The following is a 21064-nucleotide window of genomic DNA, read 5'->3' as shown; positions in this document are numbered from 1 at the left end:
CTTCCGGCCGGCTGCCGGCTGGCACCATAGAGCGGGGCCGGGTCGGGCGGCGGGGCAGAGCAGAGCGGCGGCGCGAGCCGCACAAAGGGCGGCGCTCCCTCCCGCCCGGCGTGCACCACCGAGATGTGTCAGGGCTGGAGGCACTGGGGCCCAGCTTGAGTCCCCGGCCCGGGGTGACGGGGACAGGCCGGGGCTGCGGGGCGAGGGGGCTGGGGCGGCCCCGGCCGTGCGGGGACTCGCGGTGGGCACCTCCTCGCTCGAGGCTGGGCCCGAGTCTGGGAGTTGGGCTCGGGCTGGGGCCCACCTGGGCCCAGGTCTTGGGGGGGATAGGCCTGGGTTTGGGTCTGCTTGGGCCTGGGGAGCAAGCCCTAGCTGTTGGGCTCAGGGAGAGGCCCCCAGGTGTCTTTCAGGGGGGTACAGGGGTCCTTGCACCCCTGTGTCCCCGGTGGTAGGGGGTTTTGTCAGCATCCCACTTGGGGCACAGCAGAAGGGAGACAGCATTCAGGTACCCAGGTTCATACCTCTGCTTGGGGACTGGCACTGCAGGCAGCCCCCCAGAATCCTGTAGGACCCCTAGGCCTCTGGGTTCTCCCTCGTTTAAAGCCCTTTCTTCTGTTTCAGAGTGAGAGACCCTCCCGGGCAGCACCAAGACAGTGCTCGGTGGTAATGAGCGCAGAAGTGGCCGTCTCTGAGGGTGCCAGCAGGGAGATGGAGGCCCTGTGCTCGGAACTGCTCCTGCCCACACCAGGAGAGGCAGGAGCCATGGGAAGCCCTGGTGTGGATAGTGCTGGCCTGGCCGGGACACCCCCGCTCACTGCTAGCCAGGACTTGCTGCTGGCAGAGGCATCGATGCCTGGGGAAGGGGCTCACGCTGAAGGAAGCAATGTGGAAATATTCATCGAGGCAGTGGCTGGCAACGTGACCCTGAGCAACGCAGCCAGTGCCACAGGTATGGGGTACAGGGAGGGCAGTGTGGCCCTGTGGTGCTCAGCAGAGGGAGAGAAGTCTGGCCAGGGCCCCTGTCCCCCCTAGCTGGTACCCTGGGGATGGCACGATGTCCTTGTGTCTCTGACCCTGTGTGCATCATGAGTTTGGTGCTACCATTCAGTGCAGACCTGGCACAAGCTGGGTTTGCAGATGGGGAGGGACGGCTGTGGGAGTTGCATGCCGGGTGAGGGGGTCTCTCGGGGCTGTCAGTAGGGACCAGGTGGAGAACTCCACCATGGACTGCTGCCCCCAGCATGCTTCTCACCTGGGTCCAGTGTGGGCACATCCTGCTAGGAACGACGCTGAGCCAGCCTCACGTCTCTGCATGCTTCAGAGGTGCTAAGGGTCAGACCTGGTCGTCATGGTCACCTAGGTGGTGGTGTCCCCTTTCTTATGGGAGATGTCCTGGGATAACGCGGGCAGAGGAGGGCCATGGTTCTCCAAACTGTAATGTATGGCAACAGGGATGTATTCTCTCTATCTGAAGCTGGAACTGAACTGCCAGTCCCAAACTCTGGGCCTGGCAAAAGTCCTTTGTAATGCTTGCCCTTCGGTCTCTGCAGAGGTGCTGGTCAAAGTGGTGGAGCTCTATTTCTGTGAGAGGTGCAGCCAGAGCTTCCCGGAGGCCTCCCTGCTGTCCCAGCACCAGTGTCTGCTGCTGCCCCCCTCAGGGCACCTGGAGCTCCCTAGGGCACTGTTGGCTTCTGCCAGCGAGGGCCAGAGTGAGCCGGGGGCCTCGGAACCGCCTGGAGCCAGCAAGCAGGAAGCCTCTGCTCTGGAGTGCCTGCTGTGCCCTATCTGCCGGGAGGTGTTCAAGCAGCCTGGAGATCTCAAGGAGCACTTCAAGACCCACCGCACCCCACTGGGAGCCCTGCCCTGCCCCGAGAAGGGCTGCTGCTTTACCACGGAGGACCGCAAGCAACTACGTGGCCACCTGCGCCGCCTGCATGGGGCCTCCCCTGTGTCCTGCACCTACCGTGCCTGCCCGCTGCTCTTCCCCAGCCGCCCAGCCATGGAGCAGCACCACCGCACCCACTTCCCCTTCCACTGTGGCCACTGCGACTTCATCACAGCCAATGCCAAGCTCTTCTGGCAGCACAGGAAGGGCCATGCTGCGGAGCCCCCTGATGAGACCCTCGTGACTGGCAGCCATCCTGGCTCAGCACCCCATGGCCTCGCGCAGCAGCGCTGCATCCTGCCATCAGGTACGGCTGGGTGGGAGGGGTCAGGGCTTGTGGGTGCCGCAGAGGCTGACCATGTTCCTGCATCCCAGTTGCAACTGGGAGGAGTGGAAGAGGCTCTGCTGCCAGAGGGCTAGGGAGCCTTGCGTTCCTCCCTCCCTGCGGCATGGTTTGTACCCCCATCTCAGCCAGAGGGTTTTTCGCACATGTGTGGGTGAGGGTGGGTGGCTCCCTCTTGCCTAGAGCATGATGATCTCTGTCTTTCCCCACTGAAGCAGCAGAAGGGCAGGAGGAGGTGGGGAATTGCCACTCTGGCTGGGAAGCCACCGCAGCAGAAGCCAGGCCAGCAAAGCCCACAGGCACTGGGGAGGTCTCCTTGGAGGGGCAGAAAGCATCAGCTGGAGAAGAGGACTCAGACAGCGGTGGGGATGAGTCACCGGAGGAGGATGGTGAGAGCCCCTGTGAAGGCAAGGCCAAAGAGGATGGGAAGGCGGCTCCCAAGAAAGCCAGAGTGCTGCGGGCACAGCACTTCAAAGGTAGGATGCGGAGCCATACCGGGGGCTGCTTGGACTTTGTATTATGAACAATCAGTGTGGCCTCGAGACTGGTGGGGAGACATGGGCTGGGCTGGTGGGACATGGGGGTCCTGTGCCATCCAGCAGCCTCATGTCTCCTGCACGTACCACTGCACTGTTTCCCCCCTCCCCTGCCCAAGCAAATGTGTCCCTTCTCCTCTTGCTTGTCCTCTGCTGCTGCCAGGCTCAGACTAAAGCAGGCAAAAGTCTGCCTGGCTTTGGGGAGTGGGGGCACACGGGCCAACCTGATTCAGGCTGCACTGGATCATCTTTGCCAGTGTTGAGCTGGAAGGAGCCCACCTGAACCACGCTGTTGGCTTGGAGTGGGGACAGTCCATCCAAGAAGATGGCTGCCATGTGACTGCATATATGATAAACCCTCACCGCATCACAGCTGGATCAGGCAGAGAACATCTGCCTGTGCTCTTCTTTGTCTCTTCCCTGCTGATGGCTTCCCCTCCTCTGCTCTCACAGGAGATGTTGTGGAGGGCTCCGAGTACCTCTACAAAACCCACATGTGCCCTGAATGCAAGCGGTGCTTCAAGAAGCGGACGCACCTGGTGGAGCACCTCCACCTGCACTTCCCTGACCCCAGCCTGCAGTGCCCCAACTGCCACAAGTACTTTACCAGCAAAAGCAAACTGAAAATCCACATGATGCGGGAGACGGGTGAGAAGGCCCACCGCTGCCCACTCTGCCACTACAGCTCAGTGGAGAAGAACGCCCTCAACCGCCACATGGCCAGCATGCATGAGGACATTTCCAACTTCTACTCTGATGTTTACTCCTGCCCTGTCTGCGAGGAGAAGTTTCGGCTCAGCCAGGCTCTCAAAGAGCACTTGAAGACTCACAAAGCCGAGCCCAAGAGGCTGAGCTGCTTCCAGGGGGGCTGTGGCTACTGTGCAGAGGACCGGAAGGAATTTGTCCGTCACCTCAAGGATGCTCATGGCATCAAGGCGGTGGAGTGCAAGTACCATGCCTGCTCGCTGCTCTTCGGCACGGCTGAGGCCATGGAGGCTCACCGAAAAACCCACTATGCCTTCCACTGCCAGCAGTGTGACTTCATCTGCTCCAACAAGCACGTTTTCCGCAAGCACAAGAAGCAGGGGCACCCGGGCAGCGAGCAGCTGCAGTGCAGCTTCTGCCCCTATGCCACTTTCAACCCTGTGGAGTTTCACGACCACGTGGGCAAGATGCACGCCAACGAGAAGATCCACAAGTGCACCGAATGCACCTTTGCCACCGCACACAAGAGGGTGCTCATCCGGCACATGCTGCTGCACACCGGTGGGTGTCTGCTGCGGGGGTTCTGAGAGCCAAGCTGGGATAGGGGGACAGTCTGCCCTGACTCTGAGTGGGTAGGGAGGGCTGGGTCAGGGCTCCTGGGTCCCATCACTGGCTCTTCCACCATTGCATCACTTGGCTGCAGTTGTGGCATGCCCTCGTCCCTGCTGTTACCCCATCTCCTGATGAGCTGGTTTCCCCACGGAGGAAGGCAGCCTGTGCTGCCTTTAGCTGGGTGTCATGCTGAGAGCATTCCTGTGTTGCTTGCAGGAGAGAAACCTCACAAGTGTGAGCTCTGCGACTTCACGTGCCGGGATGTGAGCTATCTGTCCAAGCACATGCTGACCCACTCCAACGACAAGAACTTCATGTGTACTGAGTGCGGGTATATCACCAAGTGGAAGCACTACCTGAATGTCCACATGCGCAAGCACACTGGAGATCTCCGGTACGACTCCCAGCCCTGCTAGCCTGGCAGCATAGTCAGGGCTTCCCAAATTCTGCTCTGGGGGTCTGCCGCTCTGGGCTGCGTTGTATGCCAGACTCTCTCGTGCCTGGAGGATGGCTACAGTCTGCTTTGCCTGGCATGTAACAAATGCAGTCCTTGAGCTTGCAGGTTGTTGCCAGCGTGGTGCTGCAGAGGCAAAGTTGTCTTTGGTGTGTCTGCGCTGCAAAGGAGGTGTATTACCATATCAGTGCAGCTCTGAGCTCGGATTCATGGGCTCTGCTGATGTTTGTGGGCTAAGGCCAGCTTGGGCATGTGCAGGAATCTGCCAAAACCTGTTTTTACCTCTATTATCACCTCCTTTGGGTCTAGTCTGCCTCCAGGGATGCTGGAGGTGCTGCTGGTGTGATATGTGTGCATGGGGGGTGTTGCAGTCACTGTATGGGATACCCAGGGAAGATACTTCCCGTCCCCAGTCTTGGGATGTGAAGCACAAGCAGCACTAAAGGCTGCAGCAGGGACGAATTGCCTGTGGTAAGAGCTGCCTGGATGCTGAAGGTCGTATCTGGCAAACTGAACAGTACCCCTTCCCCTAGTGTCCGTGACCGGGAAGCAGAGCTCAGCATGTCTGGTAGGGCTCAGCATGCCCTGGTTCCTCACGCTTCCTGACCGATTCTGCTTTCCCCACAGGTACCAATGCAACCAGTGCTCGTACCGGTGCCATCGTGCCGACCAGCTGAGCAGCCACAAGCTGCGGCACCAGGGCAAAAGTCTGATCTGTGAGGTGTGTGGCTTCGCTTGCAAGCGCAAGTACGAGCTGCAGAAACACATGCAGGCAAAGCACTCACAGAACTACCAGGTGCCTATCTTCCAGTGCCAGTACTGCACCTACCAGACAAAGTACAAGCAGGCGCTGCTGAACCATGAGAACTGCAAGCACACCAAGCAGAAGGAGTTTCGCTGCGCCCTCTGCTCCTACTGCACCTTCAGCAACACCAGCCTCTTCTTCCACAAGCGCAAGATTCACGGCTACGTCCCCGGTGACAAGGACTGGCTGGACAACTACGCTAGCAAGGAGCTGGAGATCAGCTCGTCCGAGGCACTCTTCGGCTACGAGCTCGGCGCAGCCCTGCGTGCGGATCCCAGCTCCCCCCTTGCCAGCAAGGAGCAGTGGGCAAAGGTGAAGCCAACCCAGCTGGAGTCCCAGGGGAAAGAAGGGGAGCAAGCGTTTGTGATGCCCCTCCTTGGGCAGGATACCGCTCCGCACCAGAGTGGCGGCGAGGCAGAGGGAGGTGTGGGTGAGGGGGAGCAGAGTCATCCCACTGCTGATCATGCCCTGGGAGATGACTGCATGCAAGGAGACGCTCCAGCAGGCTCGACTGAGCTCGCTGCTTCTGGGGACATGGCGGAAAGCTGCACATTGCAGTTGGAGGCACTGAACGTCTCATCTGACCCCCTCCTGGAGCATTTGAATGGAGAATCCTGCATGACACAGCCAGAGAGTGTGGAAATGCTGTCCTGCAAGGAGCCTCCTGCAGCCTATGAGATGCTGGGCTCCCAGGATGACCTTGGCTTGGAGGACAATGACAATACGCTTGAAGACATCCCGGACTTTGACGAAGAGGACCCAGATGTACAGCAGGACGAGGCAGTGAGGCTGGAGGACAGGGCAGCGGCAGGAGATAGCCAGGGAAAAGATACCCTAAGGGAGACCACAGGCCACCTTGAGGGGTCATGCTCGGACCACCCCAAGCTGATGGCAGACACTGAGATGAGAGAGACCAGCCAAGCTGAGCTGCCAGAGGCCTGGCTCAGTGTGCTGAAGATGGCTGAGCAGAGCCAGCCACCTGTCCCAGAGGATACAGCCACCTCTGGTGATGATGCCAGAGGTGGCTCGGAATCGGTGCTGAAGGCACTGCGAAAGCAGGACAAGGAGCAGGCGGAGACACTGGTGCTGGAGGGCAGGGTGCAGATGCTGGTGGTGCAGTCAGAGAGCCAGATCTTTAAGTGCGAGAAGTGCTCGTACATCACACGGAAGGAGAAGTCCATGTCCCTGCACTCCAAGGCCAGCTGTCAGAGCCGCCGGGCCCCACTTGTGTGCCACGAGTGCGGCGCCAGCTTTAAGCAGCAAAGGGGACTCAACACCCATCTCCTCAAGAAGTGCCCGGTCCTCCTGAAGAAGAACAAGATCCTCAAACCAGCTGGTCAGGAGCCACCTGGGTTGTGCCAACCTGATGACCAGCCTGGTGATAACAGTATGGAAACATCGGAGAGCGAAAGGGGAGGCTCAGAGGAGTCTAGGCATGGTGAGAACCCCTGGGAAGATGAACTGCTGCCTGGTAAAACGAAGGCAGGAGGCAGTCCTTTGGGCGGGGGACGGGCCTTGGGCTGTCCTACCCCTGAGAAATCCCTGCTGGGTGACAGCACGGAGGTGGTAGAAGAGCCTCCCCAGCCAGGGCATGGTGCCGATCCAGGTGGAGATGCTTGTCCCCCTCAGCTTGGGAAACCCTTGGAGAAATATCGTCTGGAGGGAGGGAAGCTGCACTGCAATGCCTGCTCCTTCGTGTGTTCTCGTGTCTCCACCATCACCTCCCACGTGGAGGATGGGTGCCGGAGCCTGGAGCAGTTCTGGTGCTCCCTGTGTCCTGAGGCTTTCCGCTCCCGGCGAGCCCTCAAGAGTCACTGTGCTGAGAAGCACATTGTGCATCCTGAGGAGCACAGACCCCAAAGCACCGAGCTCCCCGAAGGGGGTCCGGCCAGCATTGAAATAGGCCAGCCCAGTGAGCCCCCCCAGGATGCAGCCACCCCAAAATCCACCCTGCGCAAGAGAAGGCGTTTCTCCTGCCCCACCTGCCCTTTCACCTGCCACCAGGAACGGGCCATGAAGACACACAAGAAGAGGGGCTGCGTGGCGCTGGGCGAGTTTCGCTGCTCCTCCTGCCCCTTCACCTCCAAGGTGGCTAAAGCCCTGCGGCTGCACCGCAAGCTGCACCGCAAGCACTACAGCAAGCGGCCGCAGCTGCAGTGCCGCCAGTGCGAGTTCACCTGCAAGCAGGCCCGCTGCCTGCGGCAGCACGTCCGCATCAAGCACGAGGGGGTGAAGCCGCACAAGTGCCGCTACTGTGAGTTCAGCACCACGCGGCGATACCGCCTGGAAGCCCACCAGTCCCTGCACACCGGCGTGGGGCGCATCGCCTGCGGCATCTGCAGCCAGACCTTCGGCACCAACTCCAAGCTGCGCATCCACCGCCTGCGGGTGCACGAGAAGACGCCCACCCACTTCTGCCCGCTCTGCGACTACAGCAGCTACCTGCAGAATGACATCACCCGCCACGTCAACAGCTGCCACCGCGGCGAGCTCAACTTTGGCTGCTCCCGCTGCGAGGCTCGCTTCAGCTCCGAGACGGCCCTCAAGCAGCATGTCCTGCGGCGGCACGAGGAGAAGGTGTCCTACGGCTGCCCGCGCTGCGGCTTCGTGTGCCACAGCGAGGCCACGCTCAAGTGCCACGTGCAGAAGCAGCACCCGCACCTGGAGTGCAGTACCTGCAAGGAGACCTTTGCCACCCGGGAGGCTCTGGAGGAGCACAAGACGCAGCATTTCAGCCACCGTTGTGAGCTGTGCAGCTTTGCAGCCAAGGAGCGGCAGCAGCTGGTGCGGCATTATGTGGAGAGCCACGAGCCAGCCACCCCCCAGGACAAACCCCTGCGGTGCCCCTTCTGTGACTTTGCCTGCCGCCACCAGCTTGTCTTCGACCAGCATATGAAGGGCCATGGGGGCACCCGCGTGTACAAGTGCTCAGACTGCGAGTATACCACCAAGAACAGGCAGAAGATCACATGGCACATCCGCATCCACACTGGCGAGAAGCCCTACAAGTGCCACCTCTGTAAATACGCCTGCGCCGACCCTTCGCGTCTCAAGGTGAGAGCCCTGCTTGGGGATATATCCTACTGCATCTACATGGGTTGTGGGCGGATCCCAAGATGGGGATTTGGGGAAGAAGAAACTCCCAAGGGGAGGTTTTTTTTCTCTTCTGTGGCTCATACAGAAATAGGAGGCGAGTGGATAAAACTCAGTATGTTTCTTCCCTGCTCCCTGCTATTGCAGATTAAGGGGAAGGGGTATTTGTAGCAAAGCAAGAAGGTGGGCAGCTGTCTGAGTTCACTCTTCCCACTGACATCTCTGGCATCCTCTGGGTGCAGCCTTGCACCCCTCGAAGCCAAGTTTGCTGCCTGCTGGGTTGCAGCGTGCTCTGTGACACCGGTTAGACACAGTGCAGGGAAAGCTCAGCTTCCCTGCAAGCAGAGTCAGACCCTGCCCTCATTCCTGTACGTGATTAGCATCCTTATGCATGGTAAGGGCCTTTCCTGGAACAGGAGGGCCAGGTATGGGGTAATGGAGGGGAAAATGGTCTGGTTTTGCTAAAAGAAATATTGACTTTTTTAATGGCCAAGCTGAGCTGGAGCCCTCTGGGGCTGCCTGGGCCAGGGTGTGCAACACACTCAGCTCAGGGCTAGCTCTGTTGGGCTGCGTTTTAACTCGAACTTTGCCCTAAATACCAATCTGGCAAGAAAAGCCTGTGTCCCTCTGCAGGCTGGGACAGAGCAAGCTGAGCAGTATGGGGGTCTCATCCTGCCTGCTGCCCACAGTCTGCCAGGCAAGCAGACAGCCCTCTTTGCCCCATGCAGTTTGAGATGTCAGAGCTGTCTTTGAGCCCCTTGCTGGCTCCACAGAGCTCTGCCCCCAGGACAGGGGACATGGCCTCATCCTGACCCTGCCCCCTTGCCCTGTGCCCAGTACCACATGCGGATCCACAAGGAGGAGCGGAAATACCTCTGCCCTGACTGCGGCTACAAGTGCAAGTGGGTGAACCAGCTCAAGTACCACATGACAAAGCACACAGGTGAGTGCTGCCCACCAGGAACAGGCTGTGGGGCACTAGGGCTGCGACTGCTCCGTGCTTCCTTTGCGACCAGTGGCCCAGCTGGAGGTGGGGGAGGACCCCCAGCAATCGGGGAGCAGCACCTTCTTGTGTGCTGGTGGGTTGGGGACAGTGTCCCAGGCTGGGATGGAAGGTGGGGTGGTACAGACCCCCAGCACCATGTGATGCCTTGGAAATGGGGGGTCTTGGGGTGCCTGCTGACATCATGGGCTGTAGGGAGGAGTCCCTGGGGACTGATGCTCTGTTACAGGAATAGTGAGACCTGTGGGATGGAGGGCACCATCCCCCCTGTCCCGGTGCCATCCCCTTCCCTGTCCCCACAGGTCTGAAGCCGTACCGCTGTGATGAGTGTGAGTACCGCACCAACCGGGCAGACGCCCTGCGGGTGCACAAGGAAACACGGCACCGGGAGGCCCGCTCCTTCATCTGCGAGCAGTGCGGCAAGGCCTTCAAGACCCGCTTCCTCCTCAAGACCCACCTGAAGAAGCACAGCGAGGAGAAGCCCTATGTCTGCAATGCCTGCGGGCGGGCTTTCCGCTGGGCAGCTGGCCTGCGCCACCATTACCTGACACACACCAACGAGCACCCCTTCTTCTGCCGCTACTGTCCCTACAAGGCCAAGCAGAAGTTTCAGGTCATCAAACACATCCAGCGGCATCACCCTGAGCATGGGGCCAGTGACCCCAGCCAAGGGGTGGGCAAGGACCCCAGCACGCCCACCGTCCACCTCCACGCCGTGCAGAGGGAGAGACGGGCCAAGGATCCCCCCGAGATGGATCAGGAACAAGGGTGCCCCACAGAGAAGGACGGCGCGTCGCAGTGAGGCTGAATCCTGACTGCTTTAAGGCCCCTGCTGGGGAGATGTATGTGTGTGTATAGGCATATATGTATATGGGATGTAAAATATGCAGCTGTATAAAAGGAATCTCTCAGCTCCTTTTAATCCTTTTTCTTTGGGCCCTTTGGAGCTCTGTGTAAGCCATGGGGCAGGTGCCTGCAAGGAGAGAGCACAAGTGGAAGCCCCCATCTCCATCCCCAGCGCCACTGCACCCAGACCGGAGCCTGCCTGTCACCGAACAATTTATTAAGTTGCTTACAGAGAAAGGACAGGGCAAGGGTTAATAATGGGCATGGGCCAGGAGCAGCCCTGGGGACTGCAGGGGCCAGGGGCTGGGACAGGGGACTCTGCAGGGTCGGGGGGCAGCAAGGACTGACTCCTCTCCCAGCTCTTCCCAGCCCTGGGGTTTGCTGGCCTCCAGTTTTGCTCCCTGGCTGGGGGGGACCAGCCCCTGTGGCAGAGCTAGGAGGCCATGCACCATCTCTCCTCCTCCAAGCCGTGCCCATGGGTCAGGGTGGGTTGCACATGGGGGACGCAGGGGGCTGCACCAGTGCAGACCCTGCACTTATGCATGGGAGGCAGCGTCCAAAACCTGGGCAGGGGAGGCACCTGGAGGCCACTGCAAACAGGAGCACAGCACCAACAATGGCACAGGGATGACACAAACAGCTCAACAAGAAGGTGATGCGGTTGGGTCTGCGTCCCCAGCTGCTTGGGGCCGGTTCTATGGCTTCCATCCGGGGTCCTGCTCACCCCACAGACTCAGTCCTGCTCGGGACCGGGCGGCTCGGTGATGCGGATGTGGACAAAGAGAGAAGAGGGTGGGATGCTGGTGCCATCCTTGGAGAGGAGATGGATGTGGCGGTAGCCTGCAGTGGGGACAGCGAGGCTCTGGCTGATGGCTGTCCCCCATCCAGCTCTCTAACACCCAGCTGAGCCCAGACACCCCTGTGGGGCTGTCCTGGGCCACCACCACCACCGGGCAGCAGCCGCTCACCGGCTTTGATGTTGGCAAAGGCTACAGTAAACTGGCCCACAAAGTCGTTCCTGGACGTCTTGTCGTAATCCTCCACCACGAAGCGGATGAGGGCCAGCTCGGGCACATGGAGCTGGAACTGCAGTGTCTCGTCCCAGCGGGGGTTAAACCCTGGGAAGGGAGAGCAGCTGCTGGGAGGGAGAGGGAGAGCAGGGACAGGACCGCTTGGGCACAGCAGGATCCCTGGTACCACCGTGGGCCTCACCGTTGTTCTCAATGTACTTGGTCTCCTGGCGTGCCTGGTCCGCGGGGACCCCGTGGATCTCCACGCGTACCAGCGGGTCAATGATGGCTCCATCCTTGCTGTTGGCCACTTTGGGCAGCTGCTGCCCGCTGATCACCTGCAGGAAGGGGCAGTGACCCCATAAGCCAGGGAGAAGCTGAACTGATCTGCTAGGGAGGCTGCTCGGCTCTGGTGTGCTGCCCAGCAGTGTCACCACCCGGCTGGGACCAACAGAGCCCCAGGACACTGTCATGGCTCCCCGGGGTCTCTCCTCAACCCCATACCTGGATCGTCAGGGTGATGGGGCCAGGGCCCTCCCGGCTGCTGGGGTCACTGGGGTTGAAGAGAGTCTCCTCGTCCCTCATGAAGTGGGGTTTGAGCACGTAGCCACAGCGGCCGTTCTGGCTGAAGAGCCCGTCACACAGGTCCATCTCTGTACCAGCCGTCTGGAAGTTCAGGGCCACTGGGGGAAGGTGGTAGGGAAAGGGTTCAGGGCAGCTTGGAGACCATGCTCTGCTTAGAGGTGAGAACCAGCCTGCCCCTGTGGCCAGAGAGACACGGGGCCACACAGAGGGACCTGGGCTCCCCGACGCAGGTCAAGAGCCAGAACTGGCTCCAGCCAGGGTTGCAGCTGCCACCAACATGGGTGCTGATGGTGCTATTTGTCACAGGACCCAGCGCACCTCCCCAGCCCGCAGCCCTGGCACCCCCCAGCCATACCAATCTGGCACCCCACATTCCACATCTCCTGGGGACTGTAGTTGGAGGAGTCAGTCCGCATCCCGCTGGGGTAGATGCGTGTCAGCTGCCAGGTGTTGTGGCGGACAAACTCATTCCCTAGAGATGGAGCATGAGGGCCACTTGTGGGGTCATGCCCTGGCCTGCGCAGCCACCCACAACATGTGCTATCCATGCCATCCATCCATCCATCCATCCATCCATCCATCCATCCATCCATCCATCCTCCTTCCCTCCCTCCCTCCCATCTACCCACCCATCCACCCACCAACTCTCATCCCTCTCCCCTCTCAGTAACCCAGGCATCCTGCCTTGCTTATAAGCCCCCCGTCACCCACCAGAGCAAACCCCAGGGTATGGCCCCGCTGGACCCTCTTTCTCCCGGACAGGGAGGGAACCCCAGTATCTGGAGGCTCTAGCCCTACACCTGAGGAAGCTGCCTGCCCCCTCCACCCTGGTCCGCTCCCTGCGTTCTGCTATCCCCTCCTCCTCACCCGCATCCCGGATGAGCTTCCTGGCCTTGGCCTCTGAGAGGGAGGAGATCTCGGAGGGCCGGGAATGGCTGAGGGCCTCCTGGAAGCCCCGGAAGGACACGCTCTTGCAGTAGATTACGCAGTCGGACAACGCCTGTGCCAGGCTCTCCTTGTCCTTCTGTAAGGCAGGGCTATGTTAGGTCCCCCCTGATGGGTGCGCCGTCCCCCAGCACTCACCTAGAATGGGGGTCTACAGCCCAGGGCAGCTGAGAACAGCCATGGGGTGCTGGGGGTGGCAGCATCCCCATCACAAGCAGCCTTCCTGCTGGGAACAAAGCAGGCAGGGGACCCCCAACACGGTGTCACCACAGGCACGCTGTGCAAAGAGGGGGCTGGCATGGCCAGGGGCAGAAAGGGCTGTTCCTCCTGCCTAGTGATATCCCTGCAGTCTCTGCTGGTCCCCAGCCGGGGCCACCCACCTTTGCCCTCCTCCTCTCCTCCTCCACCTCTGCCCCGTTGTCATCATCAGACACATCGGGTGCCTCGTCCCCTGGCCCATCCAGCGTGTCCTCCAGACGACCGATCTTCTTCCCCTTCAGCAGGATTTTGTGCTTCAGCTCCTATGGGGTTGAGGATGGAGAGTTAGACACCTTGGGGTTGCCCATCTCCTCCATGGGACTTGCTGTCCACCGGTTCCCAGCACCTCTGGGACCAGCACCACCATCTGCCTTCAGCACCCAGGAGGGAATGGGGTTAGGAGGGCTCTGCCCTGCTGTCCGGCTCTGCAGGGCATGGGGAGACAACCTTGGGGACAGCTTTGGGACCTCTGTGAACATGAGAACACAGTGTCCGAAGGGTCCCCAAGTGCTCCAGTGGAGCAGGACGATGCTGGGACAGGGATGGCCTTTCCTCTAGACAGCAGAGCCACCTCCTCACCCCACTCCCAGGCAGGACAGTGATGTCCAGCATGGCTATGCTCTGTCCCTACCTCTGGGGATGGGAGCTGGGTGGGGACACGCCCATCGGTGGTGGTGGTGAGGAGCTGTTCCCCCAGGATGGTCTTGAGCTGCTGGGCCAGGACCTCCTGCTGCTCCATGCTGCAGTGGTTCTCCAGGGACAAGATCACCGGGTAGTCTGAGGTCTGGGGAGCAATGTGCCCAGCTGGAGATCAGCCTTGGTGGGGCTGGAGAGCTCTCACAAGGGCTTTTCCCAGGCATGGTCAGTGCCAGGAAGGAACCCATTGTGCACCCTTGTATCCCCCTGAGGCTTTCACACCCCTTCAGCATTCCCCCATATTCCATCTCACCCCTGCACACCCCTGCGTCCCCCAGGCCCCATGTCACCCCTGCACCCCCAGCAGACCATCCCCTGTCCTGGCACATAGCAGGGCTATGAGTCAGACCCCCCCAGCGCTGCTCCCTGGGAAAGGACACAGCCACCCTCCTCGCCCACAGTGGGGTCAGACCTGCTGCAGCACCAGGCGTGTGAGCCCCAGCACTGTTCCCCCTCCCGAGACCCATCCCTGCCCCAAATCGCAGCCTCACCCCCACCACCACCTACCAAGGCCCACCCACGACACCCAGCACCCGGGGAAGGGTGCCCTACCTTGAAGGCGTATTTCCCCAGGGTGCTCACCACCTCCCGGAAAGGGATCTTGGAGGTGAAGGTGTGGCCGTGGTACACCATGGGCTCCCCGTTCGGCCCGTCCCAGCAATCCACCTCCAGGCACCGGCAGCCCCGTTTCAGAGCCCTAGGGGTGGGTGGTCACCCCTGGGACCCCGCACCCGGCCAGGGCACAAGCCCCCTGCCCTCCCCTCTGCCTGTGGGTGTCACCCCTGCAGGGACCAGGGGACAACCGCCAAGGGTGGGCATGCTGCTGCATGCAGGGCAGGTAGAGCTGGGCTCAGCATCTCCCTTGCTGAGCACCACATGGCGTGGCCATAGGGGTGCTGGACCATGGAGGAGGCAAAGGAGCTTCTGGGTTTGCCCCATGGGGATGCCTGGGGCACGGCGTTGGGGCAGAAAGGTGCTGGGGGGCAGCCAGGAGGGAGCAGCCCCTTTACCTGATGTAGCCCTCGATGCTGCTCTGGCCCCGGATCTGGTCCTCTATCAGGTAGGTATTGTGGGAGGAGGAGATGAAGTAGTGGCAGAGCGGCTGGCTCATGTCCTGCCACAGTGCCCGGTGCCGGGGGTTGAAGATGGAGCCCTCCGGGGAGCAGAGGTACATGAGGAACCCGTCGGCACTCAGAGCATGGCGAGCCCGGGCTGCAGGCGGAGGGGGAGGCTCAGCAACAGCCAAGGACCCGCAGGGGATGGGACCACGACAAATGGGGCTGCTGGTGGCTCCTGGCATTCCCAACCTGGTGGGCACAGCTGCTGCCAGAGGCTGGGGCACAGGGAGAGATGCCCCGGAGCAGCAGTCGTGGGAAGGTGGGCAGTGGACCCCTAAGCTGGAGCTCACACCCCATGGCTGGTCAACCTCCTACACTAAAATGGTCCAGGAATAGACCAAAAAGAGGGAAACTGCACACAGATCACACCATGGTGAGCCTTCCCCCTGTGCCCACCCACAGCAGGATGGGGCTGGGGGTGCCCCTGCAATGGGGCTGTGGGTCTCAGCCCCCTCTGTCCCCATATGTAGAGCATAGCCGATGTCTGGGCTGGCTCTCACCTGTCTCCGATGGTTCGTACTTGTCGATGAGCTCCATGGCCAGCTCCTCTGTGCCCTCATCCTCCAGCTGCTCCTGCCGCAGGAAATCCACCAGCTCCAGCAGCGTCAGCTTCTTCCCATCCTCAGAGAAGTCCTGGAAGAGGCTAAGCACCTCCTCACGCTGTGTGAGGGCCTTGTAGAAGAGCACAAACTCCTCCCCTTCCAGCGTCCCCGACTCCGACTTGTCGGCAGCCTGCAAGAGAGCTCACTCAGCGCCCAGCCGGGGCAAAATGCGGAGTCCTGGCCTCCCCATGGGGCTGGAGGGGGGAGGGGGGGGGTCCCACCCCCGGGGGGGGTCCCACCCCCAATGGAGGGCACAGAGAGTCCACACCAACCGCAGTGGTAGGCATCAATCAATGCTTGGATGGACTAGCAGATGAAGGGTTGGTTGGGTGGACTGATAGATGGATGGATCCATGAGAGATGGACAAACAGGTAGAGGAACAGATTGATGGATGGATGGATGGTTACATGGATGGATGGATGGATGGATGGACAGCTAGACCAATGGTTGGGTTGATGGATAAATAAACAGATGGCTGGTTAGCTGGATGGACAGATAAGCAGCTGCGTGGACAAATGAATGGGAGGAAGGAACAGCTGCCTTGGCTGGTTGGGTTGGGTCAACAAATAAATGGATGGATGGGTGGGTGGATGGACAGACGGATGGACGGACTGAGAGATAGGAGAAAGTGAACAGATCCTTCTGCAGGGGGGTGTTGTGCAGCTTGTTCCAGCCCCTTCAGCCCCTCCCCAGCCCCTCCAGGCCCTCAGGTGCGGTGCTTACCTGGAAGAGCCGCAGGGCATGATCCTCGTTCATGTCCACATTCATCATCTTGAGGAGACGCTGCACCTCCTTGAAGTTCATGCGCCCATCCTTATTCTTGTCGGCTTTCTGAAACCAGTCACGAATCCACGTGCGAGAAACCAGGGCAGATGTTAAGGGAAAGGACCTTGGCTAAGAGACATGGAGCTGGGGAGCATCAGAGGGCCTCTTTTCCTTTTTCTGTGGGCTCTCCCTGCCCTGATGCAGGTGATGAGACCCAGAAGACCTAAGCACATGGCAAGGCAGAAGATGGGGGAAGGACTGGGTGTGGAGGGCAGAGTGATGCCCGCAGGAAGGATATTGGTCTATCTTCTCCCTTTGGTCCATGCTGGTGGCCACCTCGATGAGCTGGCGCAGGCCCTGGACCCAGCACTGTGCTTCCTCTGCCGAGCCAGCAATGAGGTCCAGGTTGCCCCGGCGGCCGTAGAAGACGATGGTGAAGCATCGCTCAGGGGGGAACTCCTCAGCCAGGCTCTGCAGCACCTCCGACTGGTGCCCTTCCCGCACTGTCTCCACATCGCTGATGGAGACTGGGGCAGAAGGAGGGGAGGCCTGTCTATGGGGGACAAGGACTGCAGGGCAGGGGACACTGCCCACAGACATCTGTCCTTCCAGCCATCTCTTCTTCCACTCATCCATCCATCCATCCATCCATCCATCCATCCATCCATCCATCCCATTGAGCTACTCATCCATCTGCACCTCTGTTTGTCTGCCTGCTCCTACACAGGCATGTCAGTGCTTCCACTTGTGTCAGCTGCAATTTCTACTCAGCCCTTGTGCACCAGAGGTCCTGCTGGGGACAGGATACTTCACGGAGAGGTGTGGGCGAGAAGAGCCCATACACGCACACAGAGCCTCTCTTGAATGCCCCAGCACCATTTGCAGGCATGGCTCCAAGAATCTCCATACATTCATACTCCCGTTCACTCTTAACCCTACTGATGGCCCCACGGACAACACACAACAGCTGGTACTCACAGGCAGACTCAATTTTGCCCGTCCTCTTGGACTGGTACCAGATGGTCATGCAGTCATCCTGCAGCTTGAAGAAACGCTGCTTCTTCCAGCTTTTGGACTTGACTTTGCGCATCAGCGTCCCTTGCTGCATCTGCTCCAGCGTGTCTGTGAGCTGGATGCCTGGGGGCAGTGTGGGCTGCATCACTGAGGGTGGGGGTATCCGGGCACTGCACCCTGCCACCTTGCTCCCTCCTACCCCTGGGAGCCCACGTGGTCCCTCGATTTGGGATGGAGGAGGGACGGACCCAAAACAAACTCCCTTTGCAGCACGAGGGGCAGAAGGTAATTCCCCATCGACCCTTCCCACCCACCCTGGGCGCATCCCAATGGCTGTGGCGGGGTGGAGATGCTTCGGAGAGTGGGAAGGTGAGCTCTGCCCCCACATTTGCCCCGGTGTAAATCCGGATGTCCCGATGCCCTGCCCTGCGCCTCCCTTCCGCCGGGGCACTCACGGGCGTTGCACAGCAGCGATGCCATGGCTCTGCCTCCTCCACGCTGGCGACCGCCGAGGAGGGAAGAGAGAGGGCAGCTGGGGGGAGCGGGGCCGCAGCAACCCTCCCCGTGCCCGGGTGGGCTCCAGCCGTGCCCACGCGTGTGCGAGGTCCGTGTGGCCCTGCCCGTGTGCGAGCGCACCTGCGCCTGTCTCCTGCTGGGTCACTGCTCTCCTGAAGTGTCGAGTTCACCCTGCCGCGCTCATGAAATATTAATTTGCGTTACCAGGAAGCCAGAGCTCAAAAAGGTGTCAGAGGAAAACAGAAAAACTTGCGAGCGCGGCCGCCGGCAGCCCGGCAGGTACCAGAGCCCTGGTGCTCCCGCCGGTCACTGCTCCCCAGGGGAGAAGCGGCGCCGGGAGCTGGGAAAAACTGCCCTGGGGGTGCCCGGGAGAGCCAAGAACAAGCCCCCACCGCCCAGGAAATGGCCCCCAACCAGCAAACTTGGAAGGAAGAGAGAGCCTTACTTGCTGTAAGAGGAAGGAAGGGGGCACAGAGCAGGATCCTCAGCTCCCCCAGCCCCTTCTGCCCCGGGGAACATCAGCGCCCTGGGGCCGCGACCGCACTGGGAGCCGTTTTGGGAGCGTGCTGAGACAAGTGGGACTATAAATACAACCGGACTGACAATAAGGCTTTGATTAGGCTCTTAAGGCTTTAATTAGACTGACAAATCGCTGGATGCGCCTGTCACCCGACTGTTGGAGCTGAGCCCTCGAGGAGCGGATGCCGCCGCAGCCAGTGAGCTGGGATTTGGGTGCAGGAGGGGACTCGGGGGTCCCTGGGGGCGAAGGGCTCTGTGCCGGGGCACAGGGGTGGCAGCCCTGCCCCAGGCCCCTGACTCAGCACAGACACCGGCGGCGTGGGGCTGGGAATAGCCGGTGCCGTCAGCGTGCAGGCAGCTGCCAAGCGCGGCTGCCAGACCCTCGCAGGCTCAGGGGCCGAAGAGTGGCCGTCCCCTGCTCGGTGTGGGGACAGGCAGGACAGATCCCCAGCACAGCACTGGCTGGGGCGGCGGGGGCTGCCTGTCCACGCTCTGGGGGACCTCGCGTGTTGCTGGAGTCACGGGGCGGCTGGGATGCCGTCCCAGCTGCCTCCCAGCAGCGCACAGCGCCAAGGCTGCGTGTTCCCGGCACCGGCCCTTCTTGCAGGGCTCAGACCACAAGGATTTGGTGCAGTGCCTGCACCATCCCGCATCCGATGTGCTGGGGAGGGCGGGGGGACACACCGACACGCCGTCCCAGAGCTCAGGGCTCCCGCACCCACAAATGGGGAGGTGGCACCACGCTCCTCTCGGGCCCTGCAGAGTGGGTGCCCTGATGCCTGCTGGTTTGCACAGCCCCCAGAGTGCCCTGTGTCCCCCCCCCCAGCATGCTCTCAGCCCCCCTGTACCCCATGGCCTGCAGGGAACTAGCCGGGGGACAACCCCATCACACACCTGCCTGCACCCTCCTACCTGCTGGCAGCACCCAGCCCGGCATGGCCTCTTTGCAGCGTGTCCCCACCTGCCCCGTGGCCCCTGTACTGCAGCAGGCGAGGGGCTGGAGATGGGGATGGTTTTGGGAAGCTGGGGTGAAGGGAGAGGCACCGGGGCTGGAGGAGCAGCAAGAGACGCTGGCCTGGGACAGGGATGGGCTTGGTGCCACCATCGGGGCTGTCCTCTCTGTGCCCTGCCACACATGTGTGCAAGGAGGCAACGTGCAAGGGAGCTGCTTGCAGCCCCCAGGCCCGTAACCACGCTGAGATTTTGGAGCTAAACTGATCTCCCCCAGTGCCAGCCCTTCCAGGCTCCCAGCACAGCCCAAGCGTGCCCAGCCTTGCCCTGGCCGCAGGAGCCGTGTCTTCCCCATGCACGCAGCAAAGAAGAGACGATCCCTTCCAGCGCAGGGAAGATCCCGGGAATGCGGCTGCAAGGACATGGCTGTCCCGCTCACCTCAGTGATGCCCTGAGCCCGGCGCAGCCCAACCCCACGCATCCCCCCCTCGTCCCAGTCTGAGTTACACTGTCGAGGAGAGCGGGACGGGAGCCAGGGGCTGGAGAAACCCAACCCAAGGGCTTCCCGCAGGGCAGCTGTCTCCTGCCAGGGACAGCCCCAGCTGCCCCCAGCACACGCTGAGCCACCACAGCTTCTCTCCTGGAGGTGACAGTCCCCAGGCAAAGTTGGAGGGCCAGCGGGTGTGAGCGCTCCCCAGCCGCTCCAGCACAGAGTCCCCCCCGGCAGAACTAAATGCCACCGCGGGGGTGTCCGTGCCAAAGCAGGGAGGGGTGCCACCCCCCACCCCCCCACCGAACACCCCCGAGCCTCCTGCTGTCCCGGTGTGCCCGCAGACTGCCCGTGTCCCCGGGCTCTGCTCAGCCCCACTGCCCGACGCAGCATTTCCACCTGCCCCAGGACACGCCACAGCGTCCGAGGACGGAGCCTGACCCACGCGGGGGGACCAGCCGGACGGTCAGAGGAGGGGGTCCGGGATAGGGCAGCACAACCCGGGGGGGGTGCGGGACTCGGGATGGGGGGCAAGTGACACCTTAAGGCGGAATAAACAAGCCCGCCGGCACCTCTCCCCGCACCCTACCCGTGCAGCCGCCTCTGGGACGGTGCGGGGGGTCCCAGCCCGCCCCGCAGGACGCTCGGTTCCCCCGCGGAGGAGCCCCGTACCCGCTCTCCGGTGCCGCTCCGTTCCGCTCCGCCGGTGCTCCACCGCCTGCGGTCGCTCGGGGCCGGGGCTGCCCGGGCTGCCCGCCCCTCGGCAGCGGCAGGGCGGCGAGCCCGCCCCCGGCCCCCCGCCCCGGCGGGACGCCCCCGGCCCTCGCACTGCCCGCAGCCGCCTCCTCTCAAGGTCGCCTCGGATTAAGGTCACGCCGTTCCCGAGGGACGGGGACGGAGGGAGGGGGGAAGGCGGTGGCGGGGCTGGCAGGGGGTGGGAGCACCCTGGAGTGTCCCCCGCTTGGGGCCGAGCCTCTATTCCCACCCTCCGGCACAATCCGTCCCTCCCCAGACCCGTTTGTGCCCATCAGAAGGTTGCCAGCGTGTCCCTGTCCCCCTCCCAGCACACAGTGGTCCACGGACTCTCCAGCTGGGAGGGATGCAGGACCCAAAGAACAGGGCATAGCTTGAGCATCCTGGGGCAAAACCACCATAGGGATCCAAACTGGGACACCCTTGGATGCAAGGGCTGCAGGGACCAAACTTCAGGTGGCTGATGTTCTGACAGCCCCAGAGGAGGGTGGCAGTGCTTGCAAACACGCTGCAGGAAGGCAGCGAGCGCTCTCCCCCCGTTGGGCTCCGAATGGAGCCC

General features: G+C 61.6%; 2 protein-coding genes across 7 annotated transcripts; one reads left to right on the top strand and one right to left on the bottom strand.

The window, feature by feature from the left end:
- The first annotated feature begins 15 nt into the window (after positions 1 to 15).
- Positions 16 to 10358, top strand: ZNF142 (zinc finger protein 142). 4 transcript variants are annotated; one of them, XM_063340633.1, is made up of 9 exons: positions 16 to 173; positions 622 to 949; positions 1551 to 2192; positions 2444 to 2704; positions 3218 to 4030; positions 4298 to 4475; positions 5163 to 8394; positions 9271 to 9376; positions 9739 to 10358. In XM_063340633.1, exons 2-9 carry the CDS (start codon positions 667 to 669, stop codon positions 10236 to 10238), a joined length of 6015 nt encoding a protein of 2004 aa, XP_063196703.1. In that variant the 5' UTR covers positions 16 to 173; positions 622 to 666; the 3' UTR covers positions 10239 to 10358. The 4 variants fall into 4 exon arrangements, with proteins under 4 accessions (XP_063196703.1, XP_063196702.1, XP_063196701.1 ...); XM_063340632.1 differs by having other exon boundaries at positions 16 to 241; XM_063340631.1 differs by having other exon boundaries at positions 16 to 505.
- A 124-nt stretch (positions 10359 to 10482) lies between these two features.
- Positions 10483 to 20564, bottom strand: PLCD4 (phospholipase C delta 4). Of its 3 annotated transcripts, none has more exons than XM_063340635.1 (16): positions 20425 to 20564; positions 17732 to 17963; positions 17241 to 17399; positions 16561 to 16789; positions 16221 to 16350; positions 15395 to 15626; positions 14787 to 14988; positions 14329 to 14473; positions 13712 to 13864; positions 13203 to 13343; positions 12745 to 12901; positions 12233 to 12349; positions 11797 to 11975; positions 11495 to 11630; positions 11251 to 11400; positions 10483 to 11122 (listed from the first exon to the last, which is right to left on the bottom strand). In XM_063340635.1, the coding sequence occupies exons 2-16, from the start codon at positions 17754 to 17756 to the stop codon at positions 11016 to 11018; spliced, it is 2262 nt and encodes a 753-aa protein (XP_063196705.1). In that variant the 5' UTR covers positions 17757 to 17963; positions 20425 to 20564; the 3' UTR covers positions 10483 to 11015. The 3 variants fall into 3 exon arrangements, with proteins under 3 accessions (XP_063196705.1, XP_063196707.1, XP_063196706.1); XM_063340637.1 differs by having other exon boundaries at positions 17732 to 17774; positions 20425 to 20544; XM_063340636.1 differs by having other exon boundaries at positions 20342 to 20448.
- Between the last annotated feature and the right edge of the window lie 500 nt (positions 20565 to 21064).

Source organism: Chroicocephalus ridibundus, chromosome 7, assembly GCF_963924245.1.
Source record: "Chroicocephalus ridibundus chromosome 7, bChrRid1.1, whole genome shotgun sequence".
NCBI lineage: Eukaryota > Metazoa > Chordata > Aves > Charadriiformes > Laridae > Chroicocephalus > Chroicocephalus ridibundus.
The sequence above is the reverse complement of the archived record's forward strand: the minus strand, read 5'-3'. Positions and strand labels throughout refer to the sequence as shown.